This window comes from Pogoniulus pusillus, chromosome 20 (genome assembly GCF_015220805.1).
Source record: "Pogoniulus pusillus isolate bPogPus1 chromosome 20, bPogPus1.pri, whole genome shotgun sequence".
Lineage (NCBI taxonomy): Eukaryota > Metazoa > Chordata > Aves > Piciformes > Lybiidae > Pogoniulus > Pogoniulus pusillus.
The window spans coordinates 14,376,916-14,393,554 of NC_087283.1; the positions used below are offsets into that span (position 1 = coordinate 14,376,916).

The 16,639-nt window shown below is 37.4% G+C and overlaps 1 protein-coding gene across 2 annotated transcripts in view; it reads right to left on the bottom strand.

Moving 5' to 3' along the window:
- Nucleotides 1-914: 914 nt before the first annotated feature.
- ITFG1 (integrin alpha FG-GAP repeat containing 1) overlaps nt 915-16,639 on the bottom strand; it is a 74,585-nt gene continuing 58,860 nt past the window's right edge. For both annotated transcript variants that reach the window (XM_064160329.1, XM_064160328.1), the window contains 4 exons: nt 12,201-12,325; nt 11,298-11,380; nt 9,740-9,857; nt 915-6,448 (listed from right to left, as the gene is read on the bottom strand). In XM_064160329.1, the coding sequence (XP_064016399.1) occupies nt 6,389-6,448; nt 9,740-9,857; nt 11,298-11,380; nt 12,201-12,325 (386 nt within the window). In that variant the 3' untranslated portion in view covers nt 915-6,388. The remainder of the gene's footprint in view (nt 6,449-9,739; nt 9,858-11,297; nt 11,381-12,200; nt 12,326-16,639) is intronic.

The window sequence follows — 16,639 nt, forward strand, 5'->3', positions numbered from 1 at the left end:
CAGAAGCCTTTCTCGCCCCGTCCCTACGGGGAGCTGGTAGTGGCTCTCTTGAGGCACCCCGACCCCGTTCCCCGTCGTGCAGCCTGCCCCAGGCCCCATCTTGCCCGCCGGTGAGCCGAGATTTGCCGATCTGCGTAGAGGGGTCCGGCGGTGCTGCTTGCTGAGAGCGCGTCCGTCGCGACCGGGGCGGAGCGGGCAAGCTGTGCGGCCCCAATCCAGGCCGTGGTGTCTCGAGTGAACCCGAAGCTCGGCTCATCTCCTTTGTTTGGGATCTGAGTACTGGTGGGATAAAAAGGAGCCGGTCCTGCCCTTCGTCTTCTGTTCCTCCCCTTCTCACTCATGGCACAGAGCCCGTGCGGCCCCAGCCGTGCGGCGTGCCCAGCTGCCTGCCTGGCTGCAGTGTGCTGCCTGCAGCTCAGGCGCCGGGAAGAGCCCATCACACGGTATTGTGCGGCTGTTGTCTGACAAGAGTGACAGCTAAAATGGAGCTATTACTTTACAAGAAGTTAATAAAAAGGCGCACTTAGCCTGCTGCCTGCCCTGGCTCCCATTCCTCTGGTTATCCATCACATCGGATTAGGCTGTGAGGGGTGATGTTACTTAAAGAAAGGGCCCGAGGTCGGGCAGATGGCGGCGTCGGGGAAACGGTTTGCGGTACCTCCTGGGAGAAGGGCTCTCCGCCAGGCAGGGAGCGGACGGCGCGCCTTTAGCCAGCGCATCCTGCCGCCGGGGACACGCGTCCTGGACACCTTCGATCTGACGGCGGAGACTTGTAACGGTTGCAGGCGGTGCTGTTCCGGACAGCTGGGGACACGGTTCGAAAGTCTGCCGAACCGACGGGCTACGTGTAAAACTATAGCAACGCATGTAAACCCGTTAGAGATTGTTTTCAAATCACACTTAAACAGCACGGGTTAAAGTATCTCAGAGTATTTAATGTAGGACGTCTTTTCCCTAGAATTGCAGACAAAGCTCAGGATCCCGAAGTACTGAAACAATGTTTAGCCCTGTGCGCGGAGCGCGGTGCAAAGCTTTGCGCAGCGCGTAGGACGGTCCCGGCCCTCCCGTGCTATCCACCGCAAGGACTGAGGGCAGGGCGCAGTTTCCCGTGCCCGACAGCAGGGTGCAGTTCACATTCTCCACCTAACTTGGGTCTTCTTGTCACGGGCGTGCAAAATGATGCGAGTCTGAACCGCCAGGTACACGCTGTCCGAGCTCACGCACTTTCTGGAAGCAGTTTGGAGCCCACTCGACGTGTTCCGTCTGCTTAGGGAGTGGAGCCGCTCACTAGTTTCGAACGTGATTGTGAGAGGTGAAGCTCTGATTACCTTGTTGTTTGATGTTACGGGTTTGAATGTTACATTCTTTCTACAGTGTTCAAAGGTCAGCCTATCCTGTTAGAAAAGGTCATTGTCTTGCTTCAGATGATCAGTTAAATATTTCAGGCTCTTCAAGTGAATACCACTGTCAGTTACGGCGAATTGAGCGGAGAGGGACCGAGAAGCAGCTGGAGGAAGGCGGAGCGCATCCTCGCGGGGCCGCGGGCGGTGGCACCACTCCCGCCCGGCCCTCCTGCTCACTGCGCAGCCATGGGGAGTTGGAGGACCTGGCGAGACCTTACAGAAAAGGCCCTGCGTTTTTCTGGGTATTAAAGATCCATTACAGTGTTCTAAGAAGATTGATTAAGTATTAAGCTTGATGTTCTGGCAAAATCCCAAGTTACGTAATTATATTATTCCGCTTACTCGAATTGTCCTTTCAATTTCAAATGGAGAGGATACAGTACTCCTCAAAGGGTAGTTTTCCCATGAATTGTTAAATAACAGCTGCATCTCTGCAGTAGATAAAGCAATTTCTGTGTTCACCTCTTAACCATTTATAGTGGTGTGATGAAATGTTAAATTCAATAGTGTAAACTCCTATACAAAGATAAGTCCTCATTAGGTGAATCTATTTTGCATGTTCTTCTTTACTAACAAAATTGCTTATTGTAGTAACTCAAGAAAATATCCATCAGACTAATACTTTCTGCTGTATCTGGGTATCATCCACATTTTTTAATCCTCTCTGCAAGTATATAAGCATAAAGTAAAAATCTGACTGTGCTGTGGTGCAGACCACCGGGAGTCATGGGGTTGCCTTTTTAATGCGCAGTGTATCTAATGGCAAAAAAATGTGTTCAGATATTTTTATTACTTGCGATGATGTAAGAAATGAGAGAAATAGCCACATTCTCAAATCTCAAGCTAAATTTGCATTCAAGAAAACTATTTGTGGTCAATTGCCTCACACTGAAGAAATAGGAGAAATGGTAGCATCTTGTGGTCTGTACGAGTTGTTAGGAATTGCAAGGACCTCATCTGCTACAGTCCATTTAACTGAAAAGTTGAACTTCTAGTTTGTCCATTAGAAGGTTGAACAGAGCTATTACACACTTGGGGAACTGCAATAGCTTTTCCATCTCGTTCTTTTCTCAGGGCTTTGTCAAGCTTTTGGTGTGGGTGATGCCAGTAGTAGCATCAGCTCATAGATTTTGGGCACATTCTGCCATCATTTACTGCCGCTTTGGGATAATTTTCTCAGATGGACATCTCTGTTGCTTTGTCTTGCTAGAGTTCTTGTTATAGGTGATGCTTTGAAATCAAGCCTGAAGAAACTTTCATTTCCCATTTTCTGAACTTACAGAGTGTTAGTTTCCAGATAAGAAAATTCTATCCCAGCAGGTTAAGCCAGCAGTAAGCCCAAGTTAATTAAACTAGAGTTTGGGAGTTGAGAAAGGCTGAAGGCAGTTTTTGGATAGCCATTTGTGTGTGGTTCTGCTGCTCTATTGAGTCATCATAATTACTTTTGAATGGGAATAGTTCATGGAAGGCAACAGGACTAGTCAGATTATTTTAGATAAATATCTGCATGAGCAGTTAGAGAGTAAGTCAGTTACAAAAGGTGTTCTGCTGCAATAAAAGCCTTAAATTTCCATTAATAGAACTAGTTTTACTTCCTTCCAACAGTTCATCAAAACTACCTTTGGTTTGCTGTTCTGCTAGCCATTTTAATATTAGTACAACCTAAAGTCTTTGCTGCTCCTGAGTAGCAGAATGTACATTGCAAATAGTCTTGGACCAGCAGGTTTTTTACTATGTTTGAGGCTATTTGGGTATTATTTTTAGACGAAGTTGCAAAAATATAAGTACCAAGAATGAACGATTCTGGAAGGAAGTTAGCAGTAAAATTTTAACTGCTGAAGTACCCAAATTTGTCATCAGGAATTAGGTGCATTCCATAGAATTTACAGTCTCTTAATTAGAAAAATGATAGGATGTGCAAGTGCCTCATAGTGTAGTCATACATAAATATGAATTAGGCGACTTCATTATTCACTTTATTTATTCACCATGAGAGTGGTGAGATCCTGGAATGGGTTGCCCAGGGATGCAGTTGAGGCCCTGTCCGTGGAGATGTTTAAGGCCAGGCTGGATGGGGCTCTGGCCAGCCTGATCTAGGGTAGGGTGTCCCTGCCCCTGGCAGGGCAGTTGGAACTAGATGATCCTTGTGGTCCCTTCCAACCCCGACTGATTCTATGGTTATTTACTACCAAGTTAAGAATACTACTATTTTTTTTAATAGTTATGAAGAATACTGATAGTCCTCCAAAAGCTTACTGCACACTTGCTTGCTAGGTGATATAATTAAATCTGAGTCTTGGCACATACATTCCTGATTTAAGTTGGGAAATGCAGGAATTTCAAAGTAAGGTTAACATATGCTCCACTATTTTTATGGATTTTATTATAGAGAGGATCACATTTTTTTTTGTCAAAGACAGGAATTAATTATAAAATCAGTGCTGTGTGGCTGATTATTTCCAAAGTTACAGCTGAGGCCAATATTACCAGTGCCACAATAAAAAGATCCTGTTGCCAAAATGGAGAAAAACCCAATAGGATGGATAATAGGGCTACTGAAACAGCATAGCAGTATTTCAGATTTAACATCTCTGTTGCTCTTGATTTCTTAACATACTTTTTCATCATTTAATGATCCCTTAAAAAGTCATACTTATTTGCAGGTTTGAGCAGTTTTATTTTCTGGTTTTAAGAAATTGTTTTGGTTAATAATTTTGGATTGACTTCTCTTGTCCTGTTTAGGTGTCATTTATTTGAAAGTAGCTATAAAGGCCCTGGATTGACTTGGTGCTTTTACAGTGATTACTTTTCAATTAACTGTAGCAAATGGTCTTAATACAGCTCTCTGTTAAGAAAAATGGCCTCATCATAGGAGGAATATCATATTATACAGAATATGCCTGTTAATCTGCAGCAGAAAAACTGGTTCTTTTGCTGGTGGATTATAGTGCATTAATGATAAATCTGGTAGGAAGATTCAGTCTTAAAGCTCATGGAAAATGAGAACAAAGAAAGATGGCATTTCAACAGCCATCTGTTAGTTGGCATGTCAACAGTATTTTTATATAGGTGAGATTTCACACTGAAGAAGCTTCCAATAGCATTTCTCACCAGGCCTATGTTCTGGTGCATGCATTCTGAAAATGAATGTAATTAGAACTAGTTCTCACTTCTCAATTACTGTGATGATCACCTGGAACTACACTTTCCAATGTATGGGGCTTTCCTAAACTGACTGGTAGAAGGGCAATAGCCTTACCCAAACACTGTCGATGCTTATAGAATAGAAAACCAAGTATGACATGAAAGCCTTTGACAAGACATTTAACAATATTTAATGCCTTAACTGAAAACAGTATGCATATACTGTTGTGAGCCAAGCTAGGAGTAGTTAGTATCTGTGGTAAACTTTATTATAAGAAAGCTATTAAAGCTCCAATAATGTACTGTATATAATCTGATGCAATGATGCACTACTAAGCATGCAAAATACCTTGAAGCAAAAGATACTGAGTTCATTGTTTCACTAACTTGACAACAGCTTAAATGTCAGCATGAGGTTATTTAATTCCTAATCGTTTTTCCAAAAACCACAAGGAGCCTAATCTATGGTTGTTGTATTGTGATAGAGGGCTACAAACAACTTTGATGCCATAGTGGCATTATGTGTTTAGCCTTGTTCTCCAACCAACTGAAAAGACAGGAAAAAATACTGAATTGTGCTTCCTCTTAATGATGAAATCCTTTCTTACTTTTGCTGTCAGGAATAAATTCTGTCAAAAGGTTTTAGAAAGGTGTGTCTGCCTGTAAGACCAGCACTGATAAAGTGCTCTAGTGTATCAAATAGTATCGATGAGGAATGCAAACAGAGAGATTTATATGCACAATTAATCATGTAAACGCCTATCACTAAGGAATAACAATCAAATAAAAGTGTAATTATTTTTAGACATTCTTCCAGGAACCAAAATACACTGAGCAACTGCAACTTTATTGGCACTTCAAATGTATAAAGTTGAGATTCTTGGCTTCTGTGATTCTTACAGCCCTGTGAAATCTGGGCAGAGTAGTGTATATAGATACTGTATACACTGCTTACTCTCAGTGTCGTATAGTATCTTGAATTGAATCTTTGTATATATCCCTCCCCTTAGTAATCAATTTGACATTTTCCTTCCACTCCTAAATGTTTAACTGCTTAAAATACAAAACCAAACACTCCCCCTATACCTTTCTTATTTAAAGTTATTTTCATAGTGACTGTAGGCCTTTCTAAAATAAATACAGTTAAATTATAAAAGCAGTTTATGTAACGCTGATGCATTTTTAAGATTTTAATTTTTTAATGTGTTGTCTTCTCACTAGAACTAGCACACATAAATACTGCATCTATCCCATGATAAGCTACTGAACTAGCACTAACATTGCAGGTTTCTTTTCTAGAAGTCTCCAACTCCTGAATTCTTTAACTATTGCACATATGGATTTAGACAATTCAAAATACCCTTAAGCACCGTTAGTACAATCAAAATAATTCATCATCAAGTAATCCAAGAAATTACTCAAGCTTAATTTTCAGAAATGCAGGTTATTTTGCAGGAATGTGTAAATGACACCTCCAATTCGAGTGGTACAAAGTATTTTGCTAGCTGAAATGCTAAATTTTATTTACACAGCTTTCTAGCAAATATTACTGAAGAACTGGTAGCACGTAAACAGTACAAGTGGTTTGATCCCTTTACTATGAAAAATAAATTTACAGTTCTGTTAAATAAAGACCAAATGCTATTATATACAGTCTGGTAACTGAAAGGCCCTGTGAGACATTCAGGTCTAATTTTAATACTTTCCAAATAAATACCAAATAATGCAACATTTATAGACAGCACACCAGCAGGACTTCCACGGTAATCATTTTACAAATCAAAATTTAGTATTTCAATTAAGCAAATGAGTAGCAGCTCCTTCATAAATATTAAGGCTTGTCACATAGCATCAAAATGGAACCGATGAGCCTCCTGTCGCTTCTCTCTGTCATCTGCTTTCTGAAAAATAATAATAAAGAACCGTTTTATGGGATCTCAAGCAATACTGTTACAGAAAGGAGTTGTCAAATGTCAGAAAATGGTTGATTTTTTTTTACAAATTCCTCATCTGACAAAAGGAAAAAGCTTAATAAAAGCCTCAATAATTAGCTTTTAGATTATGTCAGTTTGAAACAGGAATAATCTATTCAAAATTGGTTTCTGCTATTAATGCTCAGCTGTTTTGGTATTTATGACCTGATTTTTAAAGGACTGTTTAAAAAAAAATAAATAAAAGAATGTTTCCTAGTCTGCATTTCTTTAATTCCTGTGATAATACAAGATTAAACTATTGTCTACATGACACCTAAAATGAGATTCTTTTGAAAAAAATCTGTTAAATATAAATTTGGAGAAAAGTCTAAGTTCACCAAAAATTAACAGCACCAAGCAGATTAAAAATGGTCTGTGTTTTTTGTTCATATGACAAAAAGTGTCAGGTAGGATGCATTTCCCTGCTTACTTTTGCAGAGTGGTTTGGATAGTGCTGGATCAAAGAAGAATATTTAAATTGTACCTATAGTCCATGTATTATCTGAAAACATGTCCTCTCCCACAAGCCTCCTCTTGTGCTCTAAAGCAGTAAAAGCATGAAAGCACTTAAAGGATTTTTGAACACACAGGGAACTTTTCTAGGAAACAGTGTTTTTATCGTGACAACAGCATGCATAAACCCTAGCATAAGAGAATGCAGCAAACCAAACCAAAATGCTTTTAGCTTGTTTAGATGCAACCTTTTTTTTCATAAACAAAGAAAAGGCATCACAGTATGGTGTTGTGTGAGCAGTCAGATTTGTATCTCAGTTGATAAATATACATGATGATTTTGGTAAAAAATGATGCATGTGTTCTGCCATTAAAGTTTGTCATTTGCTTTGACTTGAGGTCAAAAATTTGCTCATCACACAATATTTATGTATGATAGCAGCTCCATTGGATTAAGTATGGATCTCCATTTTGTGACAGCAGCAGAGCGGTTAGTGAAGTTTAAGATGTATCAGCCTAGCTTTTTGGCAGGGACTTTGTCAATGTTAGTAGTACTTTGAATGTCAAAACTGAGGTGGGAAGAAGGGCGTGCCATACTCTTTCCTACATTGAAATATTTGTCACATTCCACAAAATTTTGTACTCTCACTTAGAAAGCAATTTTCACTCTATTTCTTCTATGCTTCCTGAAAAAATTACTACTTCAAATGTGATAGTAACCGATACCCTGATGAATCCATCAAAACTTCTCTAGCAGCATTATCATCAGTATGTGGTGTTCACATGATTAGCCTCAAGATCACAGAGCAAGTTATAAAGAACCAGAATACAGGAATATCAAGGTCCTCAGCTAATGCAGCAGACTGTATCTGTTGTAAGATGGATAATGGTGTAAATTTCTTAATTTCTCTTTCATTTGATATATAAAAATTGCAAACTAGTACCTGAGATTTAAAGTTTGGGGTTTGTGTTTTTTTTTTTTTCTTTTTAATGACAGACCAACATACTATCCCTAAATCCTATAGTTATTTAATCAATATTTGGCTGGCAGTTGAGTGTATAAGAACTACTACAGACAAAGGGCTGCTCTTACTACGTATCTGCAGAGGTCAAAATACATGGTTTATTTTGACTGCTGAATAAAGCTCTGCAGCTTCATGGCAGATATATCCTCTGGGGAAAAAGAAGAAATTGCAACTGCCAGTACATTTCCTCTTCTTTTCTTTACTATAGGTACTCTAGAGATCTGTAAGGGAAAACAGCATTTAGGCAGAACAGTATTTTTTATGAGAGGATTACTGACAGAGGCAGTAAACCAAGAACAAGCTTAAGAACAAGGAACCTTGGAGTCAAACTCCCAGTCATGTCAATACAGTCTTGGTCAAGATTCTTACATATTCTGGACCTCAAACATTGCTTTGAAAAACTGAGAAGGTAAAAATCAATAGGAAGGCATTGAAAAATTATAGGAATTAATGAATATAGAGTAGTCTGAAAGTACACTTGGTTTAAATATTTGTGGCTATTTTGAGCAAGATGCAATGGATGCAAATGAGTCTAACACAACCAAGGCACCACTTCATTCACATGTGGTACTAGGGTTTAAAATGGCTGAGAAGGCATTTGATTCTGGGCTGAGTGCTTCTTTATGTTGCAATACATTATTATATGGTGAATTATTTTAAATGTTGACATAAAACCTCCACTTCTCTGGATGTAATTATACATAGTCCTTCCTCAACTTGAAGTCCAAGCTTTTTCTGCCCCTCTTGTTGCTTAAGGTGCATTGGAGATGGAGTTAAACCCAGCCAGCACATAGTCGTAACCTACAGTTGACAATGCTTTCCTCATACAGCAGGACATGCTAAGGACAATTACCAAAAATTTGTATTTCTTTGTTTTGGGTGTTTTATTTCCAGCTTTGCTGTTATTTGAAGACTGTATTTAATATTTTTAAGAGTGAAGACTGACAGACTAATAACATTTAGGTTTGCACATGCTTCATATTTATCTGAATGTGTAACAAGGTCATTTTATTCCCACAAGCACAAAAAAAACCAGTTTTCCCATGTCAAAATGTGCAGTAATTTTATTTGACAGCTAAGATTATGGTTTGGGTATGTAGCAGCATTTATTGGCAATCCTGCCTGTTGGGTATGATTGTGAACTAAGCATAGGTAAGAAAAATGGGAACACATTTCTTCTGTGACATGAAAGGCCTCCTTCAAAATGGGTCTTGAAATCAATGGATTTCTATACATTGCATCTGTAATTCAGACACGTGGTGCAAAGCAGCCAGTACGTACAGGACTGACTCCTTATACAGTCCTGAATGCTAATGTCAGTGCAATTAGCAGTCAGACACAGAAAAACAAGAGACATTTCCCTTATTTACAGATTACCAGCAGAACTCAAGACCATTATGTTCCATTTTCCAAAACTGTACTCCTTAAAACTCTTAGGAAAAAAACTCTGTCTCATTTAGTTGGGAATAATAGTGTAATGGTAAAAGCTTAACAAGTTAAATGAAGAGCAATATGGAGAAGTATCTTACAGCTTAAATAAAAACAGTGCCACTTTCTTAAGCATGCAGTAAATACTGAATTAGTAACAAAACACCTTTTATGTCAGAAATTCTACTGTAGTATGATTTTGAGTATACTACTCAGAAAAAAAACCCCAGATGCCAGTGTACAAGACTGTAAAACACTAGGAAATATTAAATAGTATAGAGAACACAGAAGAGAATTAGTTAATTAATCTTACCTTTTCTTGCCAGTGTAATATGCCAATAATTGCCAGGATGAAAACACAGACGCCAATTAAGGCTATAGCTGTTAACAGCACAATGTTACTTGGAGTCAGATACAGCTTGGCACTCCAACTATATAAAGGAAATTCAAGGAAACATTAATACCCTTCATTAGGAACAGAAAAGAGTTTTACCTTATAAAGATGAAAAGAACCTCTTGGTGTAAGACAGGCAACAACCTAGTCTACAGACCAGGCTATACTTAGAGACTGAAGCTCAATGGCATTGACTTAGAATTTTATGGCTTAATATAATTATTTCCAGGTAATGCCATGTCTAAATTCAGTTTGTTTAACTTTCCAGCAACACTGTGGATATCCTCAGGGACTGTCTTTTGTCTCATTAGGAGATTTGTCTTCTGCCTCTTCCCAGGACAAAGAAAATGGTCTAAGATGACCTTCCATAAAACTGTCTGGGGAGATGGAGAAGCAGAGTGAAATAAGACACTCAGATGGTTTCCTCCACATCAGAAGATTCTCTTGGACTAGCTCATGGGGGCCAGTTGCTTAGGCATCTTTCAGTCTGAAGCTTCCCTAGGGATGACTGCAGCTGTAGGCAACTTAGCCAGTTAATTATATCAGGAGAGTGCTGGAGAGCAACAAAATGAAGCACTTTAAGGGCTTCTGGAAGACATAGCTTGAATGTTGTGAGGTCCTGAGGCTCAGTTAACACCCTTTTTGTACTACAGGCTTCTTATCATGGGAAAGCTGTCAGCAGGAGACCCTGTGTTAAGGCAGCACTGAGGCTTCTCAGGAAAAAAACTACTGAAAAAAAATTAAGAAGTGTTTATTTTGAAATCAAATTTCTTCTGGAGATCTATCTTCTGCTGTTCTACAATGCCTATAAACTTACTTTATAGGAAAACAATAATAGACAACAGAACAATTTTTGCATAACACACACCTTTAAATACCTCAAGACTATGACTATGTTTTCTTCTTCTGGCAAATGTTATTCCTGTGGTCGTTAATTAGCAATTCAAGCGGCACATCACTTCTCAACTGTTATTTGTCCTATAGTAAAATTAACTGCTGAAGCTGGTGTCAGAATCATTTCTGCACAATAAATGGAACTGACCTCACTAGTAGATCAAGCGGCAAAAAGCAGCTGGAGTACATGACTAATGTTTTCTCTAACAGCAAAGAGAAACATGCTCACTTTCTGGCATAAACATTTTAATTGCAAGGTGAATTCCATGTTCAAGCTCTTGTGTAATTCACTTTTATTTATAAGAAAACATTTGTACCTGTGGCAACTTTTATATACAACTGGACAGAAATTACAACCCTGGTGAAACAAAACCACTTGCTTTTGATGGTAGGCACTGATTTTCTGTGTAAGTAGTCTGCCTAGTCACAGAGGCAACTGTATCTACAGAACTATGCCTCCCACTATTGTTCTGTTTCCTTTCTGTACACGTGATTATTTTCAAACCTGCACATATGATAATGTGTAATTTCAAGTGTGTATTGATGCAATTTTGTCGAGTGCAAATCAAAATGCTGGCATTACCTTCGAGGAACATTATGAGGATAGGGGATGACTATAAGCTGGGAGTTTGGTATGATAGCTGTCCATTCTTGTTTTCTTACGGACTAAAAGAAAAAACAAAGGCTGTCAGTTCCTAACAAATTATAATATTTAACAACAAATAAAGTTTCTGTTGAAACATAAAAAAAAGGGAAGAAACTCCCCAATCTTTAAAAAAAAAAGTGATTATTCCCTCACGTTTGTATAAGTCTTTTATTCTGAACACTCCAAATTGCTTTTAAAACATCCCAAACAAAGTAAAAAGCAAAATAACTACTGCTGACATGAAACACAGTATCTGCTTAAGAAGTACAAAGCAATGACATAATAGGGAAAGAAGAAAAGAAGCAATTCTACAAAGGAGGCAGGGCAAAGTAATTAGCCAAATCAGAATTTGGCTGCTAGGCTCATTTCAATACTTCATTTTCTAAAGTAGTACCATTGGATCTTTGAAGACTCAAAATGGTCTAGATCCTAATTTTAAGTTTTCATTTGAAGATCAGATAATCATGTTAACCACCACCTCCCACACAGGTCACCCCAACAAACCCTAAGAAATTCTTGCAGCTGAAACCATAGCAATTGGACTGTTATGTCTAATGTTCATTTATTGTATAAACAAGCTCTATATTCCTGTGCTAGGTTTTAAAAACAACTTAGTAATCTTCTGGTCTTAGTGTTAGCTTCATGGCTTATACACACCCCAAAATCTGTAACACGCAAGGTTCTTTTTGACAAACTTTACTGTATTAAATCTTATCTCTTTGACATTGCCACTTCACAGCAGTACTTGAATCCAGCAATACCAGCAGTATTTGAATCCATGCTTTACTAGGAAAAGTAATACTATAAATATTAGCTTGACAATCTTAAATCTCAACTAACCTTTTCTCCTAAAGGACGAGGAATGCCAACATACAAGTGGTCAAGGAAATTAGCACTACGTCCCAAGCCTAGCACGTTGTATGGCAACTGGAGAGCAAAATGTGCTGACTGGCTAAGCTGCCCAGCTGAAATAAAATTAGAAAAGAAGCCCACGTAGGTATTTTGGAAAAAAAACAACAACAAACCAAACAATCTCAAACACACCAATTGTCTATACAAATATGCATCTCTAAGTCAGTAATACAAACGTTTACAAAATTGTAACCAATTACATCATTCTTACAAAATTTTAACCAATCACATCATTCTTAAAGGCACAATCTTTCATCTCCCAATTACTTGTGGGCACTTGAAGAATAGCTTAAATACTTTAGTATTCTAGGTAATAAGATGCTTTTTAGTACTATTTGTGTGTTAAACTGAATCTCTACTACTTGTTATAAATTGAGAAGAATTCAGCTATTTTGATACAAGTAGTGCCAAGTCTTCCATCCCACTGATTAACAAGCTCAGATGCAACATGTGAAGGTTCACTTAAATTCTTGTTAGTACTAATCAGTTACTGGTTTTCTTTGTGCCACAAAATCAGTCCAGTAAATTTTCATGAACAAATATAAAATATTTATTTAATGAAAACAGTTTTACAATTATGGCAACTAAGACCCATGTACTTATGAATAATTAAAAGGAGACTGTAAGGAAAAAATTACATTATTTGTTTCCTGAAGAGGCAGCAGTGACAGAGACAAGTGTTGCAGCTATCAACATTTGTTAGGTTCACTAACATCCCATTTCCCAAGTATCTGATTATGCAATTTAAATTAAAGTGTAATCTTTCCATTTCCACCAAACTGATCCAGATCCTATGAAGAATCTCAGTTCACTCTCTAGAAAACCTCTTAGTAAACAATCTGGTTGTACCTCCTAAGCACCACAGTGAATTCAGCCCTTCATCAAATAATAAAAAAGAGTTAATGAGATACATGACAACCACGAGTATGTTCATGTGATCAACAGAAATATTATTTTCACAAAGGCATGATGTAGTAATTCTTTAATCATCAGATATTTCTCTGCTTTTGACACCTGGCAGATTATGCCTGAAATTGGAAATTGTAAGTTAAATGGCAAAACGTAACAATGCAAATTACAGAACACGAATTCACATTTTGTAATGATTTTACAGCCAATTTCTACCTCTCCACACCTTTTTTCCAAGGCTTGATTTATTTTGCTTCAGACAAGTGCCTGTTGGCCCTACCAATTGCACTGTCTTGCACAGTTGCAATGAAGAGAGGAGGGGAAATCCTAAACAACTACCACCTCAACTTCTCTGACAAAGCCAAACATCCTTTCAAGAAAGAAAGAGAAACAAACTCACATCCTTAGTTACTGAAGATAGCCCACAAAGTGTATTTGCCACCACACAGCAGCATTTATCAAGACATGACAGTACTTTCGGAAGCAGCTCTTGTATCCTCTTCTGGGGGAAGAAGTACTTTTGTATATTAGATGATGATAATTTTGAATCCCTCTTCAATACAATTATTACTTAACGATTCTGTTTTTCTGAACCTCCCTACCTTTCATCAGCTCTTTAAGAAGCTTGCCCTACACTGTCAAGCATATTTTGAAACAGGCCTGTTAATCATATTACTGCACTTTTGGAGTTCTAATAATATTTTTTAAAGGCAAGATATATGTCAACTAAATAAACTTAGAACAGGTCTGAAAACTCAGCTTGATGTGGTTATGTTTTTATTAAGATAAAAGATTATTAGTAAAATAACCAGTAATGTTTTAAAGATTAGGCATATTTTACACTGACTTCTTCCCCACAGAAACATGTAATAAGCAAGCAGACGTGCAAGCATTTAAAAAATATTTGTACTTTCAGTCCTGTCTTGTGAAAGCAAGATGTACTGTGTACATTGACAGGTGAATTCCTAGACTACAGAATCTGTAGAAGGTGGCAGTATCTGAGCAGCTTTTCTTTTTAAGAAAGGGGACTTTTTTTTCCAGTAAGCAGAGATAAGAGTACAGGACTTCAGTTTTAAGCCTGTTCCTGCTTTGTCACTGAATTCATGAATTACACGATCCTGACTAAATTCTCAAATCTCTAGGTCTCAATTTTTAAACCTAAAATTTGAGTAATCCTCAAATTAGCATGATATATCTGAAAGCACTGGTTACCAATATAAAAGTACAAAAGAATAAAGATAGTTTTAATAAATTTGACAGTTCTAAAACCAACAAGCTATGTATTATTTGATCATGCTCTAAGATAATAATATTCTTTAAAATGTTGTTTTGCTAATTCTGAAGGACTTTTCCCAAAAGAACAAGGTACTGTTGTAACATTTAACACTGACAAGTTCTTAGTGTCTCCTGTGTGAAATATTTAGGGCTGCAACTGAGATTTTTTTTTTTTGCTTTCATCATACAAATGAAATGAATGTCAACTAAGTTAAAGGAAATAAAAGGTCATACACTGAATGCAGTCAGCCTTAAAGAGGTCAGAGAGTCAGATCTTGGAGCTAGAATTCTTAAAAGCACTGAAAAAAATCTCATGGCTACTAACACTGGTTCCTATGCCTACTAAGATAAGCATAATGAAATCTTATGCTTCAGGATGCAAATATGTTTTTTTGCAAAGGTCAAAGAAGTGTTTTCTTCTACACAACAGGCAGAAAATGTGCACGTACCTTTTTTGATTTGCCTTTAAAACTGGAAGGTATTAGCGTAGCAGGATGATAGCATATGGAAGGTTCTAGTTTACTTTAAAAGATGATTACAGATATGAGATCTTTGAGACTATTTCTTTCTTTAGTCTCCCTCTATCTATCACAAATTCTGTAAAATTTTGATGGTTGCTCAAATGTTCCATTTTGAATTACAAACAAGTAATTAAAACTGACAGATGTTCATCTGTTAAACAAAAACCCTGAACAAAGATTAGAAGTAAAAAGAGAAATCATAGAGAGTACTGTCAATGATTTACTGTCATATTTGAAGTTCTCAGTCACCGGTAAATAAATTACTTATGAGAAGTCTTTCAAATATTTAATTTCAATAGCAACTCCAGCTTTTTGTCTGGTTGTGTAACTACTGTAAACAGTTTTTTGCTTGTTCCAAGAAGATTAAAAAAAAAAAATTCCCTCTTCAAGGAGCAAAGTAGTATTTATTTCTTGCCCTGATTGTTCTTTAAACTTTCAGAAGTCTTCACAAACAAGATAAAGAGAAAAAAAGGTGGCTGTTGCTTCACAGTTATGTTTCATCAGTAGATCTACTACTATAAATGAGAAATAAAAATCTTTCTCCTGTCCATGTTGTACATTATTACTTTTTATATACTGCTCTTAAGACTGTTTAACAATATGTCTTTTGCTTTATGTTTCTTGTTTCAAAAGGTTATGTGGAAGCGCCCAGGTACCATGGGTTATGGTACTGGTGTTCATACTTTTGTTTGAAATCACAAGTCACTAAATTTATTGCTTCAGAAACCTTGGGCAGAGGGAAAACTAATGTTTGAGACATGGCTTTCAATGTTTTCAGTCTGTCAGAAACCAAATTTTAAAAATATAGCTAACAAAGTTGGGGAGCCAAACCTTATGAAATGTTACAGAGTCTGATATTCAGAAATCATTCCGAGCATCTCTGAATCAATCTTATTTTTGAAGTCTGGCATATAAAATTTGACACAATGCATATAATTAACCTTTTGGAAGTCTTGTTTGAAAACCAGAATGGTCTATCACCGATGACACATACAGTACTTGTTCTTTCATATCTGAATTAAGGCATTTCCCTTCTGTTTCCATTATGCTGATGTAAACTGGGCGAAAGCTTCAGAGTAGTCTACCCTCCCCTAAGTTAAACTGTATTGTCCTTCACAGCTTTTTTGAGGCAGTGTAAGTACATAAAGGAAGCAAATTTAACTCTATGAAGAAGAGAAGGTGATTGCATTCAGATGTAGAAGCAGCACTTTCTATTGTTTCCTTAAGCAGAGCCGATAACAAGTGATAATGGATTTATAAACAGTCTAGCTGCACCTACAAAAATAGATTCACAATACTGATATTTTTCAATCAGTTTAAATAAGCTTATTTTGTGGAATAATAGAGCAGAACACAGACAATCACTAAATGGAGCTGAAAGACTGAGGGAAACTCAGATTTCATACCTGTGGTCTCCTGAAGCACTACTCTTTTATTTTAAAAATTCTTTTCTTGGCAAAATATCATTAGCACTTCATTAGAGCCATTCAGATTAATTCAAAATACAGTAATAATATTTAGGCTTTCAAAACTCCCGCAGATTCAACATATTAGAAGACTGAATGGCTAAATGTGTTTTAAAAACTAAAAATGTTACATTATTTCATCCAGTTACTCTAATTTGCAAAATGATGCATTTATCAGAACCTTTAACAGATTTGC